The sequence below is a fragment of the Mauremys reevesii genome, linkage group 7 (assembly GCF_016161935.1).
Source record: "Mauremys reevesii isolate NIE-2019 linkage group 7, ASM1616193v1, whole genome shotgun sequence".
Taxonomy (NCBI): Eukaryota; Metazoa; Chordata; order Testudines; family Geoemydidae; genus Mauremys; species Mauremys reevesii.
The window spans coordinates 57,846,055-57,872,526 of record NC_052629.1 but is presented as its reverse complement, the minus strand read 5'-3'; the positions used below and the strand labels follow the sequence as shown (position 1 = coordinate 57,872,526).

General features: G+C 45.7%; 2 protein-coding genes across 8 annotated transcripts in view; one reads left to right on the top strand and one right to left on the bottom strand.

Moving 5' to 3' along the window:
- Positions 1-21,435, bottom strand: part of LOC120368878 (placenta-specific protein 9-like) — a 29,594-nt gene extending 8,159 nt beyond the window's left edge. The window contains exon 1 of one of the 3 annotated variants that reach the window (XM_039481577.1): positions 21,050-21,435. In XM_039481577.1, the coding sequence (XP_039337511.1) occupies positions 21,050-21,107 (58 nt within the window). In that variant the 5' untranslated portion in view covers positions 21,108-21,435. The remainder of the gene's footprint in view (positions 1-21,049) is intronic. The other 2 variants (XM_039481579.1, XM_039481578.1) reach the window with 2 other exon arrangements.
- LOC120368875 (putative threonine dehydratase) overlaps positions 1-26,472 on the top strand; it is a 99,215-nt gene that overhangs the window by 5,504 nt on the left and 67,239 nt on the right. The window lies entirely within an intron of this gene.

Below are 26,472 nucleotides of genomic sequence, written 5' to 3'. Positions count from 1 at the left end.
GTTCTCTTTATACATACCACCCTTCACATGTTTGAAGACTGTTATCTGATCCCCCTGTCATCTTTTCTCAAGACTAAACACACCCAGTTTTTTAACCTTTCCTCATAGGCCATGAATCTTTTATCATTTTTATTGCTCCCCTCTGGACTTTCCTTAATTAGTTCACATGTTTCCTAAAGTGTGATGCCCTGAATTGGACACATTACTCCAGCTGAGGCTTCACCAGTGTGGAGTAGAATGGGACAGTTACCTCCCATGTCTTCCATATGACACCCCTGTTAACCCACTGCAGAATGATAATGGCTTTATTTTATTTTATTTTATTTTACAGCTGCATCACATTGTTTACTCATTCAGCTTGTGATGCTCTGTAACCCTGAGATCCTCTTCAGCACTACTACTGCCTAAAAGTTATTCTCCATTCTGTAGTGGTGCATTTGATTTTTTTTTTCTCCCTAAGTGAAGTACTTTGCACTTGTCTTTACTGAATTTCATCTTGTTGATTTCAGACCATTTCTCCAGTTTGTCAAGATCATTTTGATTCTAATCCTGTGCTCTCAAGTGCTTGCAACCTTTCCAAGCTTAGTATAATATGCAAATTTTATAAGCATACTCACCACTTCATTATCCAAGTCATTAATGAAAATATTGAATAATACCAGACTCAGGACTGAACCCAGGCAAGACTCCACTAGATAACTCTTTCCCAGGTGGACAGTGAAACATTAATAACTACTCTGAGTACAGTCTTTCAACTAATTGTGCATCTATTTGATAGGAATTTCATCTAGACCCCATTTACCTAGTTTGCTTATAAAAATGTCATGTAGGCCTGTGTCAAAAAGCCTTACTAGAATCCAGATCTATCACATTTACTGCATCCCCCATCCACTAGGCTGGAGTGTCACTGATAGAAGAAATTTTCTGAAGCTAGATTAATTTTTTCTAATCTAGAATGTGATCTGGTCTTTATTTTAAAATGGGCTAGTCAGTGCTTAAATAAAGACCATTTCCATTCTTCTCTTTGAAGGTAGATTTTGGTTTGTTTCAGTGAATTCACCAATAGGTGGTGCTGCTGGGACTGAATCCTACTAAAGTAATATGCCAATTTAACTCTCAGCAAGGACTGCTGGAATTTGACTTGTACATAGCTACTAACTATTCTGTAAATGGATACAGAACACTACAGTCATCAATATTTTGTTGCTACTATTGATGTTCTGGAAACACTTTTATGCTATCTTAACTAAAAGTAAAACCAGAGTCTGGCTATAAGAATTGACTGCGTAGATCAATTATGAAACAGTAATTTGTCATATGTACTTGGGGCTTGACAGTTATGCAAGAGTATCATAATGGGGTAAGCTCCATTCTACTGAGAGAGGATAATAAAATCTGTCTCCGGCTCCAATATTTACAGATTTAAGCCTGATCTGATTCAGCAGCATGGTGAATTGCAGCCTTTCCTGTCTAGAAGACCTAGGTCAAGGAGAATTGCATGTGTACCTTGCCTGCTGCTATTCTTGTCAAAAGTTACATGTATGATTCTCATATATGCAGTGTTCTCATCAGCAAAGCTGACTTATTAACAGAGCATAGTGGTGGGTCAGATGTGAAGGAAACTGTTTCTAATTCAGCTTGTTGAGAACTTCCCCAGGTTTAACCACAATGGGTAAATGCTGTAAAAGTAAAATGTGTGGTATTCACATAATTCATGCAAATGGAAAAGAATGTTGCCATCTATAATAGCCTCTGATGTACACTGAATTCTTTTGTTCCGAGCTTAGCACAGCAAATGCAGGAAGGTACCCCCATGTAAAAATCCCACAATGGAATTTTATTCTCTTTAGTGTTGATTACTGGGATAATCTAATGGTAGGTGGCTGGATCAGGAGGCTATGGGAAGGTTTGAGTAGGGACCCAGCATCTGTGGTGTACATTTGTTAAAGTAGCCTTTGGTCAGCTTTACCTTAAGTGTCAGATTCATTTGAGTTTGCTCACTTTATGGAAACAGAATGCAAGGAAGTTAGTGTTTAGTCAATGCTGCCTCCTCTCATTATGATCCTTCTAATGTTAATGTAGCTTATAGAAAACACAGGGCTCTATTGGCATGAATGGAAATGTAACTACTTGTGCTGCTGGACATCGACTGTTACCTTGGGGTTCTCTCTGCTTCTCTAACTCCTCCAACAGTCTGCAGTGCCTGGAACAACTAGATTTCCTTGCATCTTGGCCCTGACATAGCTGCCATGGAGAATACTGCTGACTACGATGTGGCAAAATGGGAGTTAGAAGCAGGGATGGTAAAATTAGGCCTCCTTCAAAGAACCAGCTTTTGTCTTTACTTTGCCTTGTCTATCTGGGTGTCAGTGAGACTCTTTTCTGTAGGCGGCACCTCAACATGATGTTGCTTGACCTGAGTGCTGCTCTAAACAGGTGTTCACTGGGTGGGGCCAGGATGAGTCAGCCGTCCTTCCAAAGTAGGGCAGGTACACTTCATTGGGAGATCAAGAGGACAGTCAAAGAGTGTAATACAAAGAGCGTCTCAAGATAGCTGGGTAAGAATTATATCTAAAGGTGGTTCTGAAACTCAGACTCCTTTAGTGTGTTTTTATGGAGTTTGTTTCAGGAATAAGTGTGGATGGGGGAAAGTGCAACTATAACAAGTTAACAAGAGCTAGGTCAAGAATAAGTCAGCAGCTACAAATCATATCCATGTAGACAAAGCACACCTGAACAATTCAGGTGTTCCAATGCACATGCTCTTCTATTACAGAAAAGTCATGTGGGAAAACTCGGATTTAGAAGTGCAGTAGAATCTACACACTCTCCTGGAGTAAAATCTTGATAGGCAGTTTATAATAAAGAACTCTTGAAGGCCAACTGCTCTTTGTACTGCAATACATAGATTTTATACACTATTACATAGATGACTACATTTTCAAAAATAACATATGAATTTTTTGCGGGGTGCTCAATTTGATAGCTTAAAGGGGCCTGGTTTTCAGAGGGTGGGACAATGTTTCAAATTAGGCACTCAATCACTAGTCACTCTTGGAAATTTAGGGGTGTGTGTGTGTGTGTATGATTGACCCCTGGTTGTCAGGCTATTCTCCAAGAGACAAAACTTTGACATAATGATCTTGTCTTCCAAGCAGTTGTATTTACTTAGCAGACTAGATGTTTTGCAATAATGTTTCAATCTGGAGGAAAAATCAGTAGTTTGGGGCCAAATTTCTCTCCAAACTCAAATGCCAAGACCCCTGGGATACAGTCTATTTCTTGCAAGCAAAATGCTAAGCAGACTCTTAAAACCCAAACTACTCACTCTGGAGGTTGACATCTTAATATTCAAATGTTTTTTTACAACTCTATGTGAAATAGCTTAACTATTAAGAAAGAGGGCTTATTTTTCAGAAAATTTAGTCTTTTTGCAGTAACAGGGTAACTACATTCACATGCTATCAAGAGTTAGTTTCTATGACCATTGTATATGCAGTTGGAAACTTTTAAAAGGCTGCTACATGCACTATGCTGTCCTTTTTCCCCCATTCCCTTTCTCTTGATTAAAATCTCTGTACTGAATTGTCTATGCCAATGAGTTGAGTAACTTTAAATTCCTTGTGGTACAGCCTGTAACTATAGAGGGACCAGGAAATTGTTGGCAGTTGATTCAGAGATTTACCAAAAATCTTTCATGGAAATGCAGGAAAGAGATGGAGTAATTTGGGATAGATTCTGATCTAGTAGGTCTTTTTTCCATCCCTAGAGGACAGAACTTAGTCTTTTAATAGGGGATGGTTACAGTAATTAACTGTTAATTCATTTGAGCTTAGCCAAAAGGCTAATGTGAAATAACGCTGCAAACCTTGGTAAGGGTTTTAGGGCCATGGCTGCTGTTATACCTGACCCACCTTGGGCTCCTTCCTCCCCTTACAAACAGTTGCAGTCTGTCATTGTCTGCAGATAGCTTCCATATGCTGTTAAAATTATCAGCCCCCAGCTCTAATATATCAGATTGTTTTTTTTCCAATGTCCCCAGTGTTACCGCGCTGCTGGTTATTGCTACCACTGGTGGAAACAAGTAGGGTGACCAGATGTCCCGATTTTTAAGTCTTTTTTTGAATATAGGCTCCTATTACACCCCCTCCCCCAATCCCGATTTTTCACACTCACTGTCTGGCCACCCTAGAAACAAGTGCTGTAGACAGAACTCTGGGTGGCTGCCAACATGAAGCACCAGGTTTGGGTGATGTGGTTGCTGAAAAGCCAGGAGCCACATGCGCCTTGTCTACACTAGCAGTCCCACTGTTACTATAGCTGGATGAGAACTGAACTGGTGTAAATGACTACACATGATGATGACAGATAATCAGGCCCATAACTTTCAGTAATGAGTTGAAAGTTTGCCATGCTGTACCAGTAAATGATGTGTACATTTGATATTGGGTTACATAGTGATTTTAGACATAATGTGGCTCATCAGCTGAAACTCTTTGCTTGATGATATGTAGGGAAGCGCTCTCAGCTGTAGATGTGCATATGGGCCAGTCTAATCCCAGTTATAACAGTAATTTCCTGTAATTGCTTTCAAAAGCTGGCTGTGACATAGCAAACTAAACAAGAAAAAATCTACTTGCACTCCTCTGTGGGTATGTCTTCGCTGCAGAGTTAACTCATTATCTACACAAGCTATTCCTTTGGCGTTAGCGTTGCTCCGGGGAGAACAGCCACACTGTGAAATACTGTAAAATTCGAGGTGCTGTGTCCCACTGGCACTGCACTCACCCATGAGTGGCACTAAGGCTTCTGGGGGCATGTCCCATGGTTCTTTGCATGGCAGTAAGTTGAGTTGCTCTATGAATTCTTTTCCAGTGAACTGTAGGAGACATTGTTTGTCCTTTCTGGGCAGATGGAGGGAATTGTGGGAAGGCATTGGAGGACTGCCACCACTCAAGTGGAGATAGCTTGTGTCCACACTGCAGAGGGTCATGTTAGCACTGATGAGTTGTTCTAATCTGAGCTTTAGTCTTTACCACTGACACTTCAGCCAATTTGAGTTAAAAGCACCACCACGCATGAGTTTTTGTGCATGGATGGGACTCAACTTGAGTGTTGTCCTTAACTTATATCCTGAGTTGACTTTGCCTCTCGGCACCGGCCGTCGCTGGCACAGACGTCCACTCGGCACCGATCCCTCTCCCTGAGGGTAAAGAGGCACAAGACTCCTGCTGCGTCCGAGCTGCCCGCTCTGCAGCCCGAGCGCTATACTAAGTCGGACCGCCCGGCACCGATACCTGCCGCGGCACCGACAATATCAGCACCGTCGATTCCGGCCATGCAAGAGCTGTCGAGTCCAGTGCCTGAAAGCTCCCCGGTGCGAGCCATGGTTGAGCTCACTATTCCCTCCACGCCGGAGACATTTTCCACGGCGAGGGAGTTGATTGCAATGGCAGCGTCTGCGCTGCCTCAACCCCCAGCACCGCCGGTGCGGGTTATACAGTCGATTGGCAAGCCTGCCTTGATCAGACCACCCTCCGTCAGCAGCACAGAGTGGCACCGTTCACGATCGCGGTCCCGCAGACGCTCTCGGTCCCATCGCCGATCCAGGTCCTGACGCCGCTCGCAGTCCCGGCACCGTTCTCCATTTCGGTACCGGTCGTACTCGCGGCACCAGTCAGCATCCCGTTCACCGGCCCAATACACTCGGCACCGATCCAGCTCCCGGCACCGCTCCAGGCACCGTGACTCCCGTAGCCACCCCGACGTTAAGCCTCGAGATCTCGGTCGACCTCCCAGCACCGCTCCGGTCGCAGGTCCCGTTCTCGCTCCCGGTACCGGGTCGAGCGACGTCAGCTAGAGAGGGAGACTCTGCCCAGGGCTTTTCAGCTTCTCCATGGCCATCCAGACATGCATCAGTGTCGTCCCGCGTGGGCAGTTCATACGCGCAGGACTGTGATTCGGATGTGCCCACCAGAGTCTTCCAAGAGCCCCAGGCCCAGGACCCGGGCCCCCATCAGTGGTCATTCTGGACACCCTGGGTGTACCACCAGGCCAAAGGCATACCTGTGATCCCATCTCGCTCTGTTCCGTCAGAGCACTGGGTGCCAGAGGCGACAGTTAGCCGTCCCCCTCCGACTGGTACGAAGGAAGCCCCGGTTCAGCCACTGGACTCCCAGATCCCACCGGAACAGGAGGTTGTCCAGGAGCACGAGTCCACACAGGACCTGCTTGTCCCCAGCCTTTCTTCTTCTTCCTCCCCAGATGAGGCGGTGGCAGGAATATCCTCCTCGGGCCCTCCTCCAATCGACTTGAGGGCCCATCAGGACCTCCTGAGACGGGTGGCACTCAATATGAACCTCCAAGTGAAGGAAGTCTCGGAGATAGAGGATCCGGTCGTAGACATTCTGTCGGCTGACGCCCCCACTAGAGTGGCCCTACTGTTCATTTGGACAATCCAGGCCAATGCGGATACCATCTGGCAGTCTCCAGCCACTATCCCGCCCGTGGCCAGGGGAGTCGAACGCAAGTACATGGTACCCTCCAGGGGGTTCGAGTACCTATATGTACATCCTCCCCCCCCCTGCTCCCTTGTCGTCCAGTCAGTCAATGAGAGGGAACGCCATGGCCAGCAGGCACCAGCCCCTAAATCGAAGGAGGCTAGACGAATGGACTTACTGGGCTGTAAGGTGTACTCGGCAGGGGCCCTGCAACTCCGCGTAGCAAACCAGCAAGCCCTGCTTAGCCGCTACAATTACAACAACTGGGCGGCGGTGGGCAAATTTACGGAGTTGGTTCCTCAGGACTCCTGTCAAGAGTTTGCTGCCCTCCTGGAAGAAGGGAAGAAAGTGGCGAGAACTTCCCTCCAGGCCTCATTGGATGCAGCTGACTCCGCTGCCAGGACTCTGGCCTTGGGTGTTGCCATGAGGCGCATTTCATGGCTCCAGGTGTCGGGCCTTCCCCCGGAGCTGCAGCATACTATACAGGACTTGCCCTTCGATGGCAAAGGCCTGTTCTCCGAAAAAACTGACCCTAGGCTGCAAAGCCTAAAGGACAGCAGGGTCACTATGTGCTCTCTCGGCATGCACACGCCGGTGACTCAGCGCCGACCTTTCCATCCCCAGCCTCACTGCTCTTACCCTGCGCCTAGACAAAGACAGGACTTTTGCCAGCAGGCGTGGTCGTAGGCGTCGGTCAGGACCCCAAGGGGGCCAAAATCAGGGTCCCTCTAAACCAACAATGGGGCCAAAGCGTAACTTTTGAAGCCTAACCCGAGGACGGTGTACCAGTTATTACCCAGGATCCGTTCCCTCCCTTTTACGACCGCCTCTCCTTTTTCCTCCCTGCGTGGTCCCATCTAACCTCAGATCGTTGGGTCCTACGCACGGTGGAACTGCCTCCAGTTATTTCGTCCCCCACCTCCCACCCTCCATCCTCGTCCCTCTTTAGGGACTCCTCTCATGAGCAATTCCTCTCGCAAGAGGTGCGGACGCTCCTCACCATCGGAGCTATAGAGGAGGTACCAAAGGACAAAAGAGGCAAGGGGTTCTACTCCCACTATTTCCTAATCCCCAAGGCAAAGGGAAGTCTCAGACCTATCCTAGACCTGCAGGAACTCAACAAGTTCATGATAAAGCTGAAGTTCCGCATGGTATCCATGGGGACCATCATCCCATTCTTGGATCCCGGAGACTGGTATGCCGCCCTCGATATGAAGGGCGCGTATTTTCACGTCACCATTTATCCTCCACACAGAAGGTACCTCCGGTTTGTGGCCAACCGTCATCATTTCCAGTTTACGGTCCTTCCGTTTGGCCTCTCTACAGCCCCAAGAGTATTCAAAGTGCATGGCTGTAGTCACCACCTCCCTCCGCTGTCGTCGGATACACGTTTTTCCATATCTAGACGATTGGCTCATTCGAGGGACCTCTGAGGCCCAAGTTACCAGTCATGTGGGCGTCGTCAAGGACCTATTCCTGTGTCTAGGCCTGATGATCAATATAGAGAAATCCACTCTGATTCCCACACAGAGAATAGAATTCATTGGGGCCATCCTGGACTCCAATCTCGCCAGAGGCTGCTTACCTCAGCCTCGGTTTCAGGCGATCGTAACAATTATACAAGGTCTACGGAACTTCCCTACAACTTCAGCTCGCACTTGCCTAGGTCTCCTGGGTCACATGGCTGCCTGCATGCTCGTAACCAAACATGCCAGGCTTTGCCTCCGTCCACTCCAATCGTGACTCACCTCGGTGTACCACCCAAGCAGAGACAGCATAGACATGATCGTCACGATCCCCCCGAGCATCCTAGGCTCCCTCGACTGGTGGTCGAAGCCCTCCCTGGTGTGTGCAGGGATGCCGTTCCATCCACCTCACCCCTCGGTGCTCTCATGATGGACGCCTAATCTCTCGGCTGGGGTGCTTACCTTGGTCAGTTTCGCATTCAGGGCCTTTGGTCAGCTCAAGAGCTGGCCTTGCACATCAATGTCCGAGAGCTGAGAGCAGTCCGCCTTGCGTGCCAGGCGTTTCAGCAGCACCTACAAGGCCGTTGTGTCTCAGTGTTCACAGACAACACAACGGCCATGTATTACATAAACAAGCAGGGAGGAGCACAGTCCTCCCCTCTTTGCAGGAAGCTATCCAGCTCTGGGACTTCTGCATAGCCCAATCGATAGACCTGGTAGCGTCCTTTCTTCTAGGGGTCCGGAACACTCTTTAGCGGATTGCCTGTCCTTCCTGTCTCACGAGTGGTCGATTCGTCCTGACGACGTTATCCATTCCTTTTTCCGGAAGTGGGGCTTTCCCCACATAGACCTTTTTGCTTCTCACAGGAACAGGAAGTGCCAGACGTTCTGCTCATTCCAAGGCCTCTCCCCAGCCTCGATCTCGGATGCTTTTCTGATGCCGTGGACGAGCCATCTGCTGTACGCTTTTCCACCGTTCCCGCTGGTTCACAGGGTCCTGCTAAAACTCCGCAGGGACAGAGAACACCTGATCATGATCACTCCAGCGTGGCCCAGGCAGCACTGGTACACCATGTTGCTAGACCTGTTGATAGTCAACCCGATTCCCCTGCCTCTTTGCCTAGACCTCATAACGCAGGATCACGGCAGACTTCACCACCCAGACCTGCAATCCCTGCACCTCACAGCATGGCTGCTGCGTGGCTAAACCGATCCGAGTTACGTTGCTCTGCCTCGGTACAACAGGTACTCCTGGGTAGTAGGAAACCTTCCATTCAGTTAACATATCTGGCCAAGTGGAAGCGTTTCTCCTGCTGGTGCGAAACGCACAATATTACTCCCACCGAGGTCCCCGATCCATTCCATCTTGGACTACCTCTGGTCTCTCAAACAGCAGGGCCTGGCGGTGTCATCACTGAGGGTACACTTGGCAGCCATCTCTACCTTCCACCCAGGGGAGAGTGGCCGCTCCGTATTCTCGCACCCTATGGTTTCTAGGTTCCTCAAGGGCTTGGAGCACTTATACCCACAAGTTCGCTGCCCCGCCCAAACCTGGGTCCTCAACCTGGTTCTAACCAGACTTATGACTGCCCCATTCGAGCCACTGGCAACCTGCTCGCTGCTATACCTGTCCTGGAAGACAGTTTTCCTCATAGCCATTACATCGGCCAGATGAGTCTCCAAGCTTCAGGCTCTCACGGTAGACCCACCGTATACTGTGTTTCACAAGGACAAGACGCAGTTGTGACCACATCCGGCCTTCCTCCCTAAGGTGGTGTCGGCCTTTCATATCAACCAGGATATCTTCCTTCCGGTCTTCTTTCTGAAGCCACACTCATCACGAAGGGAGCAACAATTGCACTCCCTATACGTCCGTAGGGCGCTCGCATTTTATATCAAGCAGACAAAGCCCTTTCGTAAAACGCCCCAACTCTTCGTCGTACTGGCAGACCGAATGAAGGGCCTACCTGTCTCCTCCCAGAGGACTTCATCTTGGGTGACGTTGTGCATCCGCACCTGCTGTGACTTGGCCCATGTTCCATCGAGCCACCTCACTGCACATTCGACCATGGCTCAGGCTTCTTCTGCTGCCTTCCTGGCTCACGTACCCTTCCAGGAGATATGTTGCGCAGCTACCTGGTCCTCAGTCCACACCTTTGCCTCACATTATGCACGGGTCCAACAGTCCAGAGATGATGCAGCCTTTCGCTCAGCAGTTTTGCATTCTGCAACATCTCACTCTTACCTCCCCGCCTAGGTAAGGCTTGGGAATCACCTAATTGGAGTCGATATGAGCAAGCACTCGAAGAAGAAAAGATGGTTACTCACCTTTGTAACTGTTGTTCTTTTGAGATGTGTTGCTCATATCCATTCCAAACCCGTCCTCCTTCCCCACTGTCGGAGTAGCTGGCAAGAAGGAACTGAGGGGTGGATGGGTCGGCAGGGGTATATATCCGGTGCCATAGCAGTGCCACTCCAGGGGGCGCCCAGCCGACCCACCGAGTGTTGCTAGGGTAAAAATCTTCCGACGAACGTGCATGCGGCGCGCGCACACATAATTTGGAATGGATATGAGCAACATCTCAAAGAACAACAGTTACAACGGTGAGTAACCGTCTTTTATTGGTTCAACTCACAAGTAAAAGATCTTCCTAGTTTAGTCCTGAGAACATATGTCCTTATTCTAACACAAGCACATAGAGGCCTATAACACTGTTATAGGTCAAGACTGATTATTTGTTTGCAGAAGACTAGTGGGAAGGGAAGCTTGCACAACAGCTTCCCACACCCAGGTGTAGATTTAGCCAAGCTATTTAACAGGACACTTGAATCAACGTTTAATCCTTTAATAATCGTATGTATGTCAAAGCAGAATTTTCTCTAGTTTATCTTAAAATATAACAGCCAGTTGTACTGTTGGACTGTAGCCAAGGGTGGAGTGAAGCTGTTCAAGTAAGAAAAATCCCACTAGGGATGAAGCGATTAAGATTAGTAATGTCATTGACTCCAATAAAAATATGACATACAGAGCCCACTCTGATCCATGTAGTGATTATCTTCCAAATGTGCCTTCCCTTAAATGTGTGCCTGTTTGCACAGGATCTATTCCCAATTCACAGAGGTCACTTATCGCTCCCCTGCCAATAAGTGGAAAGCTTTAGATAATTTTATTTACTTGACAAAAAACCCAAACTTCATTATAACTTGATTTTAGTATTAGGGATAAGCAAACTCAGCCTCCAAGTAGCTACCTGGTGAAAAAATTTCTGATAGTAACTTGCTCTTCAGCCTAAAAGAAGACATAATATGGTCCAATGGTTGGAAGCTGAAGCTAGACCAATTCAGACTAGAAATGTTTGTTTAAACAGTGAGAGTAAATAATGATTGGAACAACTTACCTAGGGATGTTGTGGATTCTCCATTACTTGCAGAGAGTCCTGTGGCACCTTATAGACTAACGGACGTATTGGAGCATGCAGGGCCGCCCAGAGGATTCCGGGGGCCCAGGGTCTTTGGCGGCGGGGGGCCCCCGCTTCAGCGGTAAGTCGGCGGCGGGGGGTCCTTCAGTTCCGGGACCCGCCGCCAAAGTGCCCCAAAGACCCACGGCGGGGACCCCCCTCCGCTGAATTACCACCGAAGCGAGACCCGCAGCTGAAGTGCAGCCCCCACCGCGGGTCTTTGGGGCACTTCAGCGACGGGTCCCAGAATGGAAGTAACCCCCCCGCCGCCGAATTACCACCGAAGACCCGGCTGCACTCCGGCGGCGGGTCCCGCTTTGGCTGTAATTTGGCGGCAGGGGATCCTTCTATCCCGGAGAGGAAGGACCCCCCCCACCAGCGAAGACCGGGAGCGAAGAAACTCCGGGGGCCCGGGCCCTGCAAGAGTTTTCCAGGGCCCCCAGAAGGACCCCGCTCCAGGGGCCCCGAAAAACTCTCGTGGGGGCCCCTGCTGGGCCCGGGGCCTGGGGTAAATTGCCCCACTTGCCCCCCCTCTGGGCGGCCCTGGGAGCATGAGCTCTCATGGGTGAATGCCCACTTCGTCGGATGCACCCACGAAAGCTCATGCTCCAATATGTCCGTTAGTCTATAAGGTGCCATAGGACTCAGTCTGGATCTGTAAAAGCAGCAAAGAGTCCTATGGCACCTTATAGACTAACGGACGTATTGGAGCATGAGCTTTTCGTGGGTGCATCCGACGAAGTGGGCATTCACCCATGAGAGCTCATGCTCCAATACGTCCGTTAGTCTATAAGGTGCCATAGGACTCTTTGCTGCTTTTACAGATCCAGACTAACACGGCTACCCCTCTGATACTTGTCTCCATTACTTGTAGTCTTTACATGAAAACTGGATAGCTTTCTAAAAATATATGCTATAGCTCAACGGAAGTTATGGGCTTGCTGCAGAAATTACTAGGTGGGTTCTGTGGCCTGTAAAGGTCAGGCTAAATGATCATAATTGTCCATTCTGACCTTTACATTGATGAATCTGCAACACTCACTATGCTTCATTTCATCACCCCTGAGGCTTTGAAATGTTACCAGGTTTGTGATCTGCTCAAGCAAGTGTGTGTGGGGAAAGGGGGGACGGAGGGCAGAACAAATCAAAGAGAGAGAAGACTGCAAGCTAAATGACAGACAAGTGAGACTAAAACAGGAACCAGATGGCAAGTGTGAGAGCTTGACAATATCCAAAAGGTGAAGGGGAAGAGGGAATAATATATCGGGAGAGGAAGGGTGTAACTGTTGCAGATAACAGCTCTGTGTGTGTGTGTTGGGGGAGGGGATGTACAACTGAATAGAAGGATCCTTCTAGTCCTGATACATAGCACAAGTGTCCCTTAATGACTGTGTCCCATGGGGTTGTGGGGAGGTTAGAGGGGGTTTACGAAAAGTTCATGGTGAACCAAAACAATCGTCTCTGAAAGGTTTCTAGAAGCCCTGACCTCCCAAGGACTTTGCCCTTCCCTGCTTAAATGATTCCATATCTAAATACAGTGTTGTGCTCCACTTTAAATAACTTGTTAGTCCAGCAAATTATACACTTCACGAAAACGGGACTGATGTGGTTAGCTAACTGGAGGTTTAGTGTAAAATCGGCCCACTGCAAGCTTCAGATAGTCGATCCTGCTCTGCCCTGAGCCCCTGTTTGCCATGCTTAACTTGGTAGACTATATATGGGGATTTTGTGATGTGGATCAGTGCTGGTTAGGGGCATCACTCAGCTTCCATGAATCCCAAGTCTCAATTACGCTCACATCTCCAGGGTTAGAGGTATTGGATGAACTTATTGTATCGCTAACTGGGTCTGCTACTATCCACACACCCCAACCTCCAGTTAAGATACAATGTTCAGCTATTGGATTTTAGAAATTTATATTGATGAGGCTCAGTGGAGTAATAAGTTACATGCAAAGATTGTTTTTGAGTTTATGGTATATTGTGCATAGTCTTCTGTGCTCCATTCCAGAGGTAGCTGCAAGGATTTGCATATCTGCACAAATGCACCTTGATTCTCCTCCAACTCGCAATGCAGAACATTGTTGCAAATTCTATAAAGAGCAAGTGTAGAATATGCAAAAGTGACCCAAACTACAGATAAAGGTCTGCAGTGCAGACTGGAGAGGAAGAATATACCCATTAACTGTAAAAAGTTTTAAAATAATTTCTAGGACTTCAGTCTCCAGGGCTATTGATACAGTACCTGCTCTAAATGCTAAACGCCTTTCCTTGAAAAAGGGAAGTACCAAGAGAAGGAATTCCGATGCATTGGGTATCCAGAGGAGTTAATAAAACAGGTAAAGACAACATAAGAAATAGGCACACTACAAAACCAGCCCTTAGTTTTCCTTGTTGGCATCATTTCTGCCATTTGTGTGCATGTGTTGTGCAACATTGTTTGGTGCCTCTAAGTATTTTGTTTGGCAGCAAAATCAGAAGCAGCAGGGTCCAAGGATATTTTTGCTATCTGCACCTGTCCAGGAGATTGCAACCATTTAATCTGGATGCAGATCTTGCTGTTGTGATCCATGCCTTTGTCACCCCATGGTGGAATTACTGTCATTCACTTTATCTGGGGCAACTACTTGCTTCTATCTGGAGATTTATACTGATACAGAATGCAGTGGCCCATGCTTCAGTGATAGTATGTGTCACTGGTGCGCCATGATGTGCATTGGCTGTCTGCTTGTTTCTGGGTTCAGTGAAAGCTGTTGGCTTTAGTCTATAAAGCCCTAAATGTCTTAGGGGCTTGCTTACATAGTGAGGTAATGCACTCTACTGAGGTGTGGTTTTGCAAGTGCACTCATGGTTTGCACACTAACTGGTCCTTGCAGACCCTGCTGGTGTGCCTTAACATGGTGCTGTTTGAAATGGTTCTACATTAAAGTGCAGAGGGAAACCTTTAGTGCTTACCAGCAGGGTCTATGCAGACCAATGAATGTGCAACACATTAGTGTGCTTTAGAAATCACACCCCCCATAGAGTGCATTAATCTACTGTGTAGACAAGCCCTAGGATGTTGGTACTTGAGAGACTAGCCTTTTTCTTCTTCCATATGACAACACTGATTTTAAAAGAGAGGGGGCAGGTGGTACAACACTCTCTGTGACAGGTTCTCTGCCCTGGATTCTGGAACATGCGTCCAAAATAGCCCAAGACTATTGACCTCCAGGCCATGCTGCCAATCTACTTGTGCAAACTGCTGCAGAGGTGGGCTTTTGGAGGAAAGCTGATTTATGAAAGGGGAGGGGAGTTTAGTGCTCCTGCAAATGGATTAACTTTATTTGGTTGTGTAACTTATGGGATGGGTGCCTAGAGCCTTGGAGATGTGCCCCTTTATTTTATTTGTTATAAATATATTTTTTGTTTTGGAGATTGCATCTGGCACTTGTACAAGACTATTGTCAGTGGATAGCAGTGTATGGATGATTTCATCTGGAAGGAAAATAAGCAGCATGTAGTGGCACTTGTGCTACTATACACTAGAGTTTTTAGAAGACCAATCTGATGTTTGAGGCACTCCGTCATTGGAGTGATGGGTGCTGCTACAAAACATTAAGATGGGGTGGGTGTCTGATGTCTTGTTTCCTGATTGGCTGGTAAGAGGAAGACTTACATTTTGGTTGGAGATTTTGAATCTTTGGAAGAAGTGTGAGTAACCTTCTGATTTGCCCATGTCTGCACCTCCAAGAAAAGGAACCAAGTTGCACCACTCAGCAGAAATAGGATAAAACTACCTTTCTCCTTCGGCACGTTGCTTCCAGAAAGCCAAAGACAACTTGAAGAGAGAAGACTGGGGTCCAGGGCTTGGAGCCCTCCTGGTGACATCAAGTGCCTGTCTTGGAGAGGCACATTCAACTGTCTTCCCATTTTTCAGCAATATAGGTTTCCTGCTAGTGCACTGGGAAAAGATGGTACTCGTGTCCATCCTTCACTCCACCTGATACAATAACGGAGCTGAAAACTGATGGCTGAGCAAAGATCTAATAAGTAATATACAGACTTTTTCTTGAGTGATGACCCAAATCAGTTAATTGATCAGTTCCTGAAACAGAGTACCTAATTAGTAAGGAAATGTATATGCTCCTGTATATGTTCTAAAGATTGTCACAGAGTTACAGGGTGTCTTGTTTTGTAACTGGTTCCAATCAAGATTGCTGTAAAGTAACTTTTAAAACTGAATAAGGTACTGTTAACTAGGATTATAGAACAGTATATGTGTGTCTACCATAGTCAATGGTTTCACACAGCCCTTCAAGTCCTAGGTGTATGTAGACATAAAATGAGACCAAGAGTGCAAGCTTTTTGAACTGCGCTCCATCTGTAGGAGTGTTAGTCAGATCCTAGCACTAATATTGTTAATTAGGAAATAGGTAACAAGGGTTGACTGCCATAGATCCATTGGGAGGGAAACTTTGGTGAATTGGCATGTGAGTAACTGACCAAATTGTTTTGTGATCTAGCTTTGATTTGTTTTTCCTCTGTTGTGTTAACAACACCAGAGCTGATAACCAATTGACACAAGTGAGGCCCTGTTATGAGCAACAATTAGTCATAAAATCTAAAAAAAAGTCACCAATACAGTGACTGAATATAAGAAATTATTTTTCTATTGTGGATATAGCCAAATCATAGTCCAATACCATTTCTTGACTTCTTATATCGTATGTTGTTGTTAGTTGCTGCTGTTAAGGATGTATAATAAAACTAAATTGATCTCTTGAATTCTGTTCTTGTGTTAAGCAACTGAATTTAAAAGAACCCCAAGAAAGGTGGTACACATACTCCATTAAGCAGTTGCTTAACTAGGTTTGTTTTATACCCTATCTTTCTTACAGTAGATAAGGAGACAGAAATTGTCCCTCGGCTTAAGGAGACACATCACTTAATTTGTATCTAGTAGATAGGAGAGTGAAAGCTGTTGTAGCCTCTCGTGCCAGAAGGCTCTGGGGCTAGCTTGTCAGCTCCATACTGAATGTAGTTTGTATGGGCTGTTTGTGTGAGTAGGTAGCTTGTAGTGGAAATAGGACAGTACATTGGGAGTAATTGATGTCTTTGAAACCTTTGTCTGGGGCAAAGGGGTGTGTGTGTGGTTTGTTGTTTTGGTTTGGGTTTTTTCCCTGACAGTACTTAGCTACTCCTGGGAGCTTGCTGTAGATAGATTACATTTTCCTATTGTTCCATCTCCCACGTGGTGTAAATATGGTATATTTGAGGCTTTACTTGAATTGCAGGATGATTGTCAAAATATTGCAGCTGAGTTGCAGACAAGCTGTGGAAAAGTAGTAATAGACCTTATTTGCAGTAATGAAGTCCACTATTACTTTTATGTGATTTTTTTTTTCCCCCACTGTCAGTTATTTACTTCCAAAAATGCAGTGGAAGCCTAATATTGCAATTTTGCTAGTTAAGGAGGGCCTTGTATATCTTCAATGTACAAGATTCCAACATTTAAACCCAATGCTTCCTTCAGCCAGAGCAGATCATCTACAGTTTATAAATACAGCTGAACAGCACAGGGTTTATAAATTCCACCTGACCCCTGGCTTTCTTTGGAGTTAAGATTATAAACTCCACATGTAACAAACTCCACAGAATTTAATAATAAACTAAACTTCACTTAATGGAATGTAAAGTCTGGAACATGGAATTTTGAAGGGTTTATTAAATCTGGTAAAAAGCCTAATCCTACTTGAACGCCTTCTTCAGACCTCTGATTCTTCATACAATGCACAGTCCATCTGTGGAATGCTGTGTCAGGGAACGTTGTGAAGGCCAAGACTATAACCAGGTTCAAAAAAGAACTAGATAAGTTTATGGGGGATAGGTCCATCAATGGCAATTAGCCAGGATGGGTAGGGATGCTCTGAAGTGGCCCTACCCTCTGTTTGCCAGAAGCTGGGAATGGGTGACAGGGGATGGATCACTTGATTATCTGTTCTGTTCTGTTCCCTCTGAAGCATGTGGCATTGGCCACTGTTGGAAGATGGGATACTGGGCTAGATGGAACATTGGTCTGACCCAGCATGGATGTACTTATGCAGGGCCAGTGCAAGGAAGTTTCACACCCTAGGTGAAACTTCCACCTTGGGGCCCCCCACTCCCCAGCCCTGCGGCAGCTTTCCGCTCTGAGGCACCCCCCATCCGGGGAGCCATGCAGCACCTCCCCACCCACAGCTGTTTGGCGCCGTAAGCCTGGGAGGCGGGAGAATTAGAGCAGGGGCGGCGTGCTCGGGGAGGAGGCAGAGCGGAGGTGAGCTGGGGTGGGGAGCCCTGTGGCAGCTCCCCACCCCCCCAGCCCGGGGAGCCGTGCGGCAGCTCCCCACCCCAGCTCACCTCTGCTCCGTGTCCTCCCCGAGCACGCCGCCCCTGCTCTAATTCTCCTCCCAGGCTTGCAGTGCCAAACAGCTGATTGGTGCTGCAAGCCTGGGAGGTGGGAGAAGTGGAGCAGCGACCGCGCGCCTGGGGAGGAACCGCTGTTTTAAAAATAAATAAATAAATTGGGGGACCGCTTTTTGGTGCCCCCAAATCTAGGCAACCACCTAGTTCACCTTAATGGTAGCACTGGCCCTGTACTTATGATCTTATTCTGCTCAGAGCCCTCCCTGTATCCAGACACATCCCCTCTATTGTGCCAACCTTCCTTTTCCCTCCCACATTAGAGCTCCCAGATAACAATGTCCATGTAACCTAGGTGCTTAATAGGAAGATCTCTCTTAAAGAGATCTATGGGGGTAGGAATGAGTTGTCTGGTTCATTGTTGCTAGGCAGACGCACAATTAGCTCTCCACACCCAGAAGTTTCTGGAATTGGGTGTGGTAGTTCTGGGTCTGCTCAATGAGTTCCTTGTAGCTGGACTCTGCTTGCCCTCATGAAGTCTGTCATGACAGCTGCTTTACAAAAGGCCATGTGCCCTGTGTGGGCTGGGAGAAGCTGAATCCAGAGCAGAAAGCAGGCTGTTTTCCCCCTAACTCTGAAGGGTTTTGCCGCAGGGTTCTTTTATCTACATACTTAAAGTGAGTGGTTGGTTAATTAGCTGACTAGCTAAATGAGTGATTTCAGCGGAGGAAGAGTCTGCATGGATTTCAGTTGGAGGTTTCTACAAGCAAGAGGAAAGATATTGTTTTAGTGCTTTAGACTCAGCAGACTGTACAGATTTTGGTGATAAAAGACTAACTCAGACTTGGGTGCACTCAACCTTTGCTTTTGGGAACTCTGAGTTAGTTCTCACTGCGTTTCTGTGGAGACTGACCTATTTAGATTTTATTTGTGTATAACTGTGAAGATAATATATGTGGATTATAAAGTAGCCATGTTATGTTGTAAAACTCAAGTTATTTATGTTGCTTTATCATTATAAGACTATGTAAAGTTGCTACTTAATTTTTTTTTGGTGTTGATTGTGTTGACCTTATGCATTCATTGCTGAAAATCCTCAGTGACTGAATTCGGGGTCTCCATGTGCTTTGCTATGGGAATTGGGCTTTTTTTAGGCACTAGGAGAAGGGCAGTGAGGTAAACTCTAGCCCATCCAAAGGTTACCCCTGCATATGTTGAAGTCTGTGTATTAGCGCTACTGGAGTCGCATATGGAGATTAAATGTCCATGACTAGGGAATGTGAACTAACTCTCAACTGATTTATGACATGAGGGATAAAGGACAAAAATCTAGTTTACAGTGGAAATGCTCTTAAAATCTTAACTATGGATTTGCTTCTCCAGCTGAGAAATGTATTCAGTGGAGTGTAGACTCCTGGATGCAAAGCACATCACTGTGCAATTGTAAGATGCATGCAGCCAATCTTGGCAGGAATAGACTGATCTGAAGCAGTTTTTCCTCTCTCAAATACTCAGGCATGCTGATCATCCAGGTCTGGTTGCTGTTCTAAGGTCATTCAGCACTGAGTTCAGAACAGCCCACCGAGCACCTTAAAGAGCTGCCCAGCCAGGGGTATCATGCTGGAGTACTTGAATGAGTTGAATGAACCAGTTGTTCTGAGGGGGCAGCCGTTGCAGTGCACTGGACTGCCTAGTACACCTTAGCAGCAGCAGAACCCCATGGAATAGCCCAGCAAACCATAGTGAAGCACAGCTGTTATGTAAGGAGCATATGCGGGTTAACCTAGGAGACGCCATGCCACCGCTAGTCTTCATCAAGCTACTTGTCAGTAGAGCAGGTTGAGAATTTTTCAGAGATGCATGATTTTGGTGGAAAATGCCAATTTTTGGAGATGTATTAGTTCAGAGAAAACTTTCTCAGGTTGGGGCAGGAGAGAGAGGGCCCAGAATACCCATAACCTGATGACTAGGGTACTCACTTCGGATATGTAAGGCCCAGGTTCAAGCCACTGCTCCCAATCAATACCCCGGTCTATTGGCTATTGGGACAGTCTCGCTCATGTTTGTTTGGATCAGAATGAAAACAAATTTCAACATTTCAGAATCTTTCATGAAACACAAACACTGTTTTGCAGCCAGTCCTACTTGAAAGCCACAAAATGCAGGAAAGGGTAATGAGCTCCTATACAGTGAAGGAAAGTTAGTGCCCCATTCTAGGCTGAAAGCTGGCATAATCCCTGAAAGATGTAGGCTTGTACAATAACAGCGAAGGTTGGCCTAGGTTTGGAAGGGGAAAGGTACCACTAGTTTTTCAGAAACTGTTTTGGTTGTAAAGAAAACCTGCTACCTTGTCATAAAATCCAAAAAGTTAAGTGCTGTGAAGAAGTAATAGGAAAGGTAAAATAATGATTGGTTCTAGCTATTAAAAAACACATAAAAGAAACATTTGGCAATGCAAGGTTTGTGGTTACATGGGGACTATAAATGGTTGAACCAGCCAAATGGAAATGTTGCTTGAGAATAGATTTCAGTGCTCACCAGAAAAGCAGCTGCAATTTTTTTTAAGAGGGTAGCCCAGAGCTGATGTACTACTAATAAAAATTAAACATAGATACCAGTGTGCTTTCTGTCTACATGCTTATTCTAGGCTCATCATCGCCGTGGTTTCAGCATGCTTAGAGTTATGTGCTTAGACAGCTCAGGAACAAATAAAAGTCAATAACTGCAAAAGCACAGAAACAGAATTTGTTGTTACTAATAGAAAATTAAAGTAGATTTCCCCCCCCACACACACACAAGGAAATGTCTTTCTGATCTCCTGGGACATTGATCTCCCAGTGCCCATGTGGCATTAGTTCAAGATGGTTTTGTATGTACATTATTATTTAAGATTGCCACAGCTATAATTATAAACATGCAGGACATTAGAAGCAGCCTGTGGATGTGGTTCTAAATTTCTGCAATAGCTCAATGATGGTATGTTTCATGAGTAGTGAAACATCTCCTATCCTGTAACATTTCTAACTAGAGCTGTAATTCTCACATGCATTTTAATAGCACAAAATATGAACCTCTCCTATACTGTGCTTTACAAACACTACGTATGTCATCTTCACATAAAATCCTTGTTGACTTGATTTCAGCACCTATACAAAGAAATTATCTCCTTTTTTTTCCATGCAAGCCCTTCACTCAAGAAGTTAGTTATCCTACAGTCTGTTCCTTTCAAGCTTGGAATCACTTACCTGAAAAATCTTGCTCCTGAAGCACTAAAATAAAAGCCAAAGCCCAAATGAAAAGCATGGTTTCAAAGCCTCCAAGCTCTGTCTGGGGATCTCTCTCCTAGTCCGGGAGGAGAGGAGCAATGCAGAGTCCCTCCTCCGTTTACATAGTCTCCTAGTCCAGGCTTTTGTGCTGAGGTTTAGCCAGAGCTCTGGGAGGAAATACTCCAAGGCTGAGCCAAGATTCTTAAACTGATCTCTTTCCTTCCTCTTTCTAAAAACACCCTTCAAACTCCACAAAGGGTCCAGTTAACCAAGCAAGCTGGCTGCAGTCCAAGCTTTACAAACTTTTAACTCTTGTATTTATTTATATTGAGCATGAATGGAATGTGCTGAAGAGCTTCAAATCCTGACTATAGGCAAATGGGGCAAGAAAAAGAGGGGGTTGCTCTGCCTGGGATCCTGAGACAGAAGTGGGTGTGTGCATGTTTATTCCTCCTTTAGGAGTCAGTCTAGGGTGGGGATACTGAGGGTGAACATTTAAGAACATAATGGCTTTCAGCATATGATCTAACAGGTTTTATGTTTTTTAAATCCACAAATCTCCCTGGCAGTACAAATTTCTTTCTTTTTAAAGATATTGGCTAGTGGCTAAGTCTCTTTTAGACATCCGAAAATTCTACTGGATTCAATAGTATTGGATTGTGTAGGGCTTTTCATCCATAGCCTTTGTAAAGTTCTGCATTGTAAATAAAGTCATTCCACTTTATGCCCGATATGACATTTGTAAAGTTCTTTGAGATCTATCATTACCCCATTTTCAGAGAAACTGAGGCACAGAGGGGAAATGACTTGCCCAAAATCACCCGGTAGGCCGGTGGCAGAATCAGGAATAAACCCCAGGTTTTCTGAATCCTAGACCAGTGCTCTTGCCAACACCGCCTGTATTAATAGTTGTTTCTGCCTAATGTCTTAAAAGTACTGTTGGACCTAATCTGGGGCTCACCGCATTGAATTTTCAGTTTTGCAGCCATCTTAAATCCTAACCTAAATCACGATATTTGTCCTTTGATACTGTCATGCATGAAAATTTCAGTGCTAAGGAAGGCTTGTCTTGAAGACTTGGTTATCTTTTAACAGGATCACAACTACGTGTTACCAAACATATTTTTGTCGAATGGGGCTAGCCTGTATTGGTTGGGCAAGTGGTTAGTATATGGGACTATGGTTTGGGTTCAGCTGGGCTCCAATCTGGACTCTGCCACAGAATTCCTGTGTAACTTTGAGCACATCACTTTAAACCGTCTGTCCCTCAGATTCCAACTGCGAAGTGGAAACAAGATACTACTTTACCTCACAGAATAGTGAAGCTTACTTAATGTTTGTAAAGTGCTTTGAGATTTTTGAGTAAAGGGGATATATACAAGTAAAGCAGTATTCTTTGTTGAAGGAAAATGAACACGGGGGGAGGGGGGGGGAGAGGGGAATTACAAAAGCCACTTCAGCAAAGAGTGGCTGTGATAATGACATCTGTTCTGGGTGGGACCCACTGAAAATCCTGTTGTCTTACTGAGCCTGCAGAGTTAGTATTTTTCTTGGATGCTTTTCAGGATGACCTTTGTGAATCTTTTGACCTGAGCAGAAATGTTAACAGAGGCTTAACTTGGATCCAAATCCTTAGTGCCTCCTCTGAAGTGGCGGGGGGGGGGGGACAAAAGCAGCAGCATGTCTTTCACAGTCAGAAATGTCTGACTTTTACGAAGTGGACCAAGAGATTAGTTCAGCCGCTCTGTCAGACAGAGCCTGCACAAAGCAAGTTTCATGACCATGTGTTTCCATGAAACATTTGGTGTCTTTCCTCTCTGTCCTGTGCCCTCCCAGGATGAGATTACCAAGTAGTGCCTGAATTTAATGCATGATACAGTCGTCATCTTAGTACAAAAATATAAGTTAAGAACAGAGCCTCTAGTTTTGCTTGGAGTATACTTGCTTTTAAAGGTTATTCCTAAATACCAGAACTGCTAAAAACAATTTTCAAGGGGAAAAAATTTCCCATCAGAAAATGCTGATTTTATGGAACTGAAGTGTCCCACAAGAATGTGGTGACCCCATCAAAACTCTTTTTGGAGACTAGGTAGGCAGGCTGGCTGACTGGTCGGCCTGCTGCTTCTTTCCAGCCAGCTGGTAGATGGGCAGGCTGACTGGTTCCCCAGCTGCCCTGAATTCTCTTGAATGGAATTCTATTTCACAAACAATGTCACAATTTGGATTTTTGGGTCCCATTCCGAAACTTTTTTCAAAATTTTCCATAGAATGGGAACTCCAGTTCCCACTCAGCTCTGATAAATACCTTCTCTGTTCACAAATGCTTGGTGTTTCTCTTGAATGTGCCCAGTTATGTTTGAGATGTGCTTGTGGTGGTGAGAATGTTACATGGATGATTGCTTTGAGAGTAATGTGATAGTTGGTTTTACATGTGCTTCACCAATGAATGTAATTCCATTTTCCAAGAAATTAGTTATGCTGGGGGCAGGAGAGCAGGCCTCTGGAGACGTCACAATGGAATGACTGGCATGATGATTTGGCGCTTAATGATAGCGTTATGCTCAGAATTTCCTAAAAGTGGATTTCACAAACTGTTCTACACCTGGGAGAGATCAGTTCTGCAGAACTGAAAAAAACCACAGGTGATAAAATGGTAAATAAACCCTGATGTCCATTTTCTCTGCAAAACTCTCTGCAATTCTAACTGGCTCTAATGAAGAAGGGGGGAACCTCAGGTTACCAGATGGACTAGAAAAATACTAAAACTAGGAAAGCATTGTTGTGAGACTGGAGCATTCTTCTAGTACATATGCTTCTGTGGCGATACTATTGTAACCGTCAGTGTGCTGGATGGTGAAGGAGTGCACCTTGGTGCACACTGCCCTAAATGCTCGAAAAGAGAGAGCAAATAAAGACTCCCCCCCCCCCCCCATCCCCAAATTTTATTTTAAGAATCTCACATTTAAGCCAATCTCCTGGTTTTTTGGAGACCTGACTTGTGATTTGTGTGTGTTTAAGGCTTGAGGCTAGCAATACTGTTGTATCTTGTTGACAACTACTCTCCTATGCCTCTTATGTGAATTCTCAGAGCTAATGAGATTATCATACAATAAAGGAAAATGAAATTCAGCTGCTGGAAACTTCAGAACCAGCACTTTGCCACATGGACTGTTAGCAGAATGAAAGTGAGTCTATTCGAAAGGTGTTGTCTTCGCTGTCTACGCAACGTCAAGACACTGGCACAGTTGGATTCCAAATCACTGTATTTATTAACTATGTACAATATACAAAACTAAGCTACTTACGTACACTGCTGCTTTGCTGCTGTTTCGATGGCTTCAGTAGACGACAGAGTGGCTCACAAGTGGTTTCCAAACTGTTTAGAGGGATGCTACTCAATTTCATACGGCAACCCTATACAATGTGCCCTTGTTAAGTATTCATAAACATCTGCATTGTAAATAAAGTCATTCCACTTTATGCCCGATATGACATTGGCGTTTTGTGTGGAAAGCTTCCAGCATTGCCCAGTCTGAGCGGCACAATGTCCACGTTTCACAACTGTATAGCAGTACGGACAGGATTCAGCTTGAATGGATCCTGACTGTGGTCACCATGCTGAGATTATGTTGATTCCATATTAGTTGTAAATGATCCATGGCAGATGCTGTCATCCAATCCAGTGGAGAAACCTCCATGTGAGAACTGGAGCAACTGGTGAGTATAGAACCCAAATAGCAAAAGCTGGAGACTGCTTTGACCACTTCATTATTCAAAGAGATTGGAGTCAGTGGTGGACTTGATCCTAGGTTTTGCAGTTTGTCTTTTGACCACGAAACATAGTGGCCAACCTTAGCTGACTCCCCCATTTGCTGGAGTGCCTTGTGAAACCCGTCTGGGCCCTGTACTACAGCTGTTCCTCATTATTTCCAAAAATAGAGCTCAGGGGAGGGAGAGATGAAATGAATTGCAAAAGTAAACAGTGATTGATTGGTTTTTAAAGGACAAAATGCTTATCTCATCAAAGGCAGCTAAAAAATTTTGACTGTAAGAATGGTTTTCCATGGCCGAAATTGTTGTATGCACTACCAAAATGTTAAGTGACTGCAACATAGCAGTCAGTTCACATGGTCATTGTGGACATGTGATGGCTAATGATGGAGGATGATGCTCACTACAACACTATGGAAGCACCTCTGAGCTAGCAAAATAGCTGGTAAATCCTACAATTTGGTCCTATTAAGATTTTTTTTCCCCTCCCACTTGTGAGACAGAATGGACAGTGGAGCTTCCCAGTGTGTTGTATTGGGTATAATCTAGCTTCAAACAGACTCTCATGAGACTGATATCAAGAGGCCCAACTAAGACGTCTCCATAAATTGATTTTCTTCATGTGATAGCTGAGCAGAACTTACCTTTTCTCAAATCATCAAATCTAAAGGGCCAGATGCTATATATTGGTGAGCTAATGCACTTTTTTTTTAAAGGCCACTATCCAGGATCAAAAGGCCCCCGTTATTGAAAACACCTGCTAAATTAAACAGGTTTTTGTATGTTCTGTTTGACACATTCCTAGTAAAGTTACAATCAAGTTACTTGAAAATAAAATTGCTTAAAGTCAGCTTTTATACATGACCTCATGGGATTCAATCTATTCAGCCTCCATATCAACCTTGGTTAGTTTACAGTCCAAAAGGATTAAAAATAATCCCTACCAGCTCCACTGGGACTGGTAAAATCCATGTGTCCCCCTGCTGCCTCTTATGTCATCCCCACTAATAACTGAATTCCAACTGCAGAATCTTTGTTTTCCTTGATACATGAGGCAGAATAGAATCCAGCTGCTTCATTCTGTGGCTGTATCAACCTTTCAGGGCTAGTGATAGTAAACGCTTGTGTGTGTCAATAAAACAGATCTGACCCTAACAGCTTGTCTTCATGAACACTTAGTTTGGAGCAAGATGAGGGGTAAATCTACTCAGGGCCGGTGTAACCACTAGGCGACCACCAAGTTTGCCAAGATTTAGGGGCGTCAAAGTGGTGCCCCCAATTTTTTAAGGGGTTAGGGTGAGGAAGTCTCCACCTCTTCTGGCAGCTTGAACCTGTAGGTGCCAAGCTCCATTAAAACTATCAACAGCACAGGGTGGGGGTGGGGGGCGCACTCAGCAGCGCAGGCATTCCTGCAAAGCGGGGATGAGCGGGAGCCCCTTGGATCAGAGAGAGACACGGGGGTGGTTTAATGAGCCCCCTTGCCCCGCTGTCCCTCCTGGTGGGCTGCATGAAGGCAGAATAACAGCAGAGCTCCGGAGCAGCCTGTGCTGGCACTGCTGGGGCTGACACCTCCCTTCCTCTTCCCACCCCTGGCTCCACCAAGGCAGATGAACTTCTAAGGGCTCCTCCTA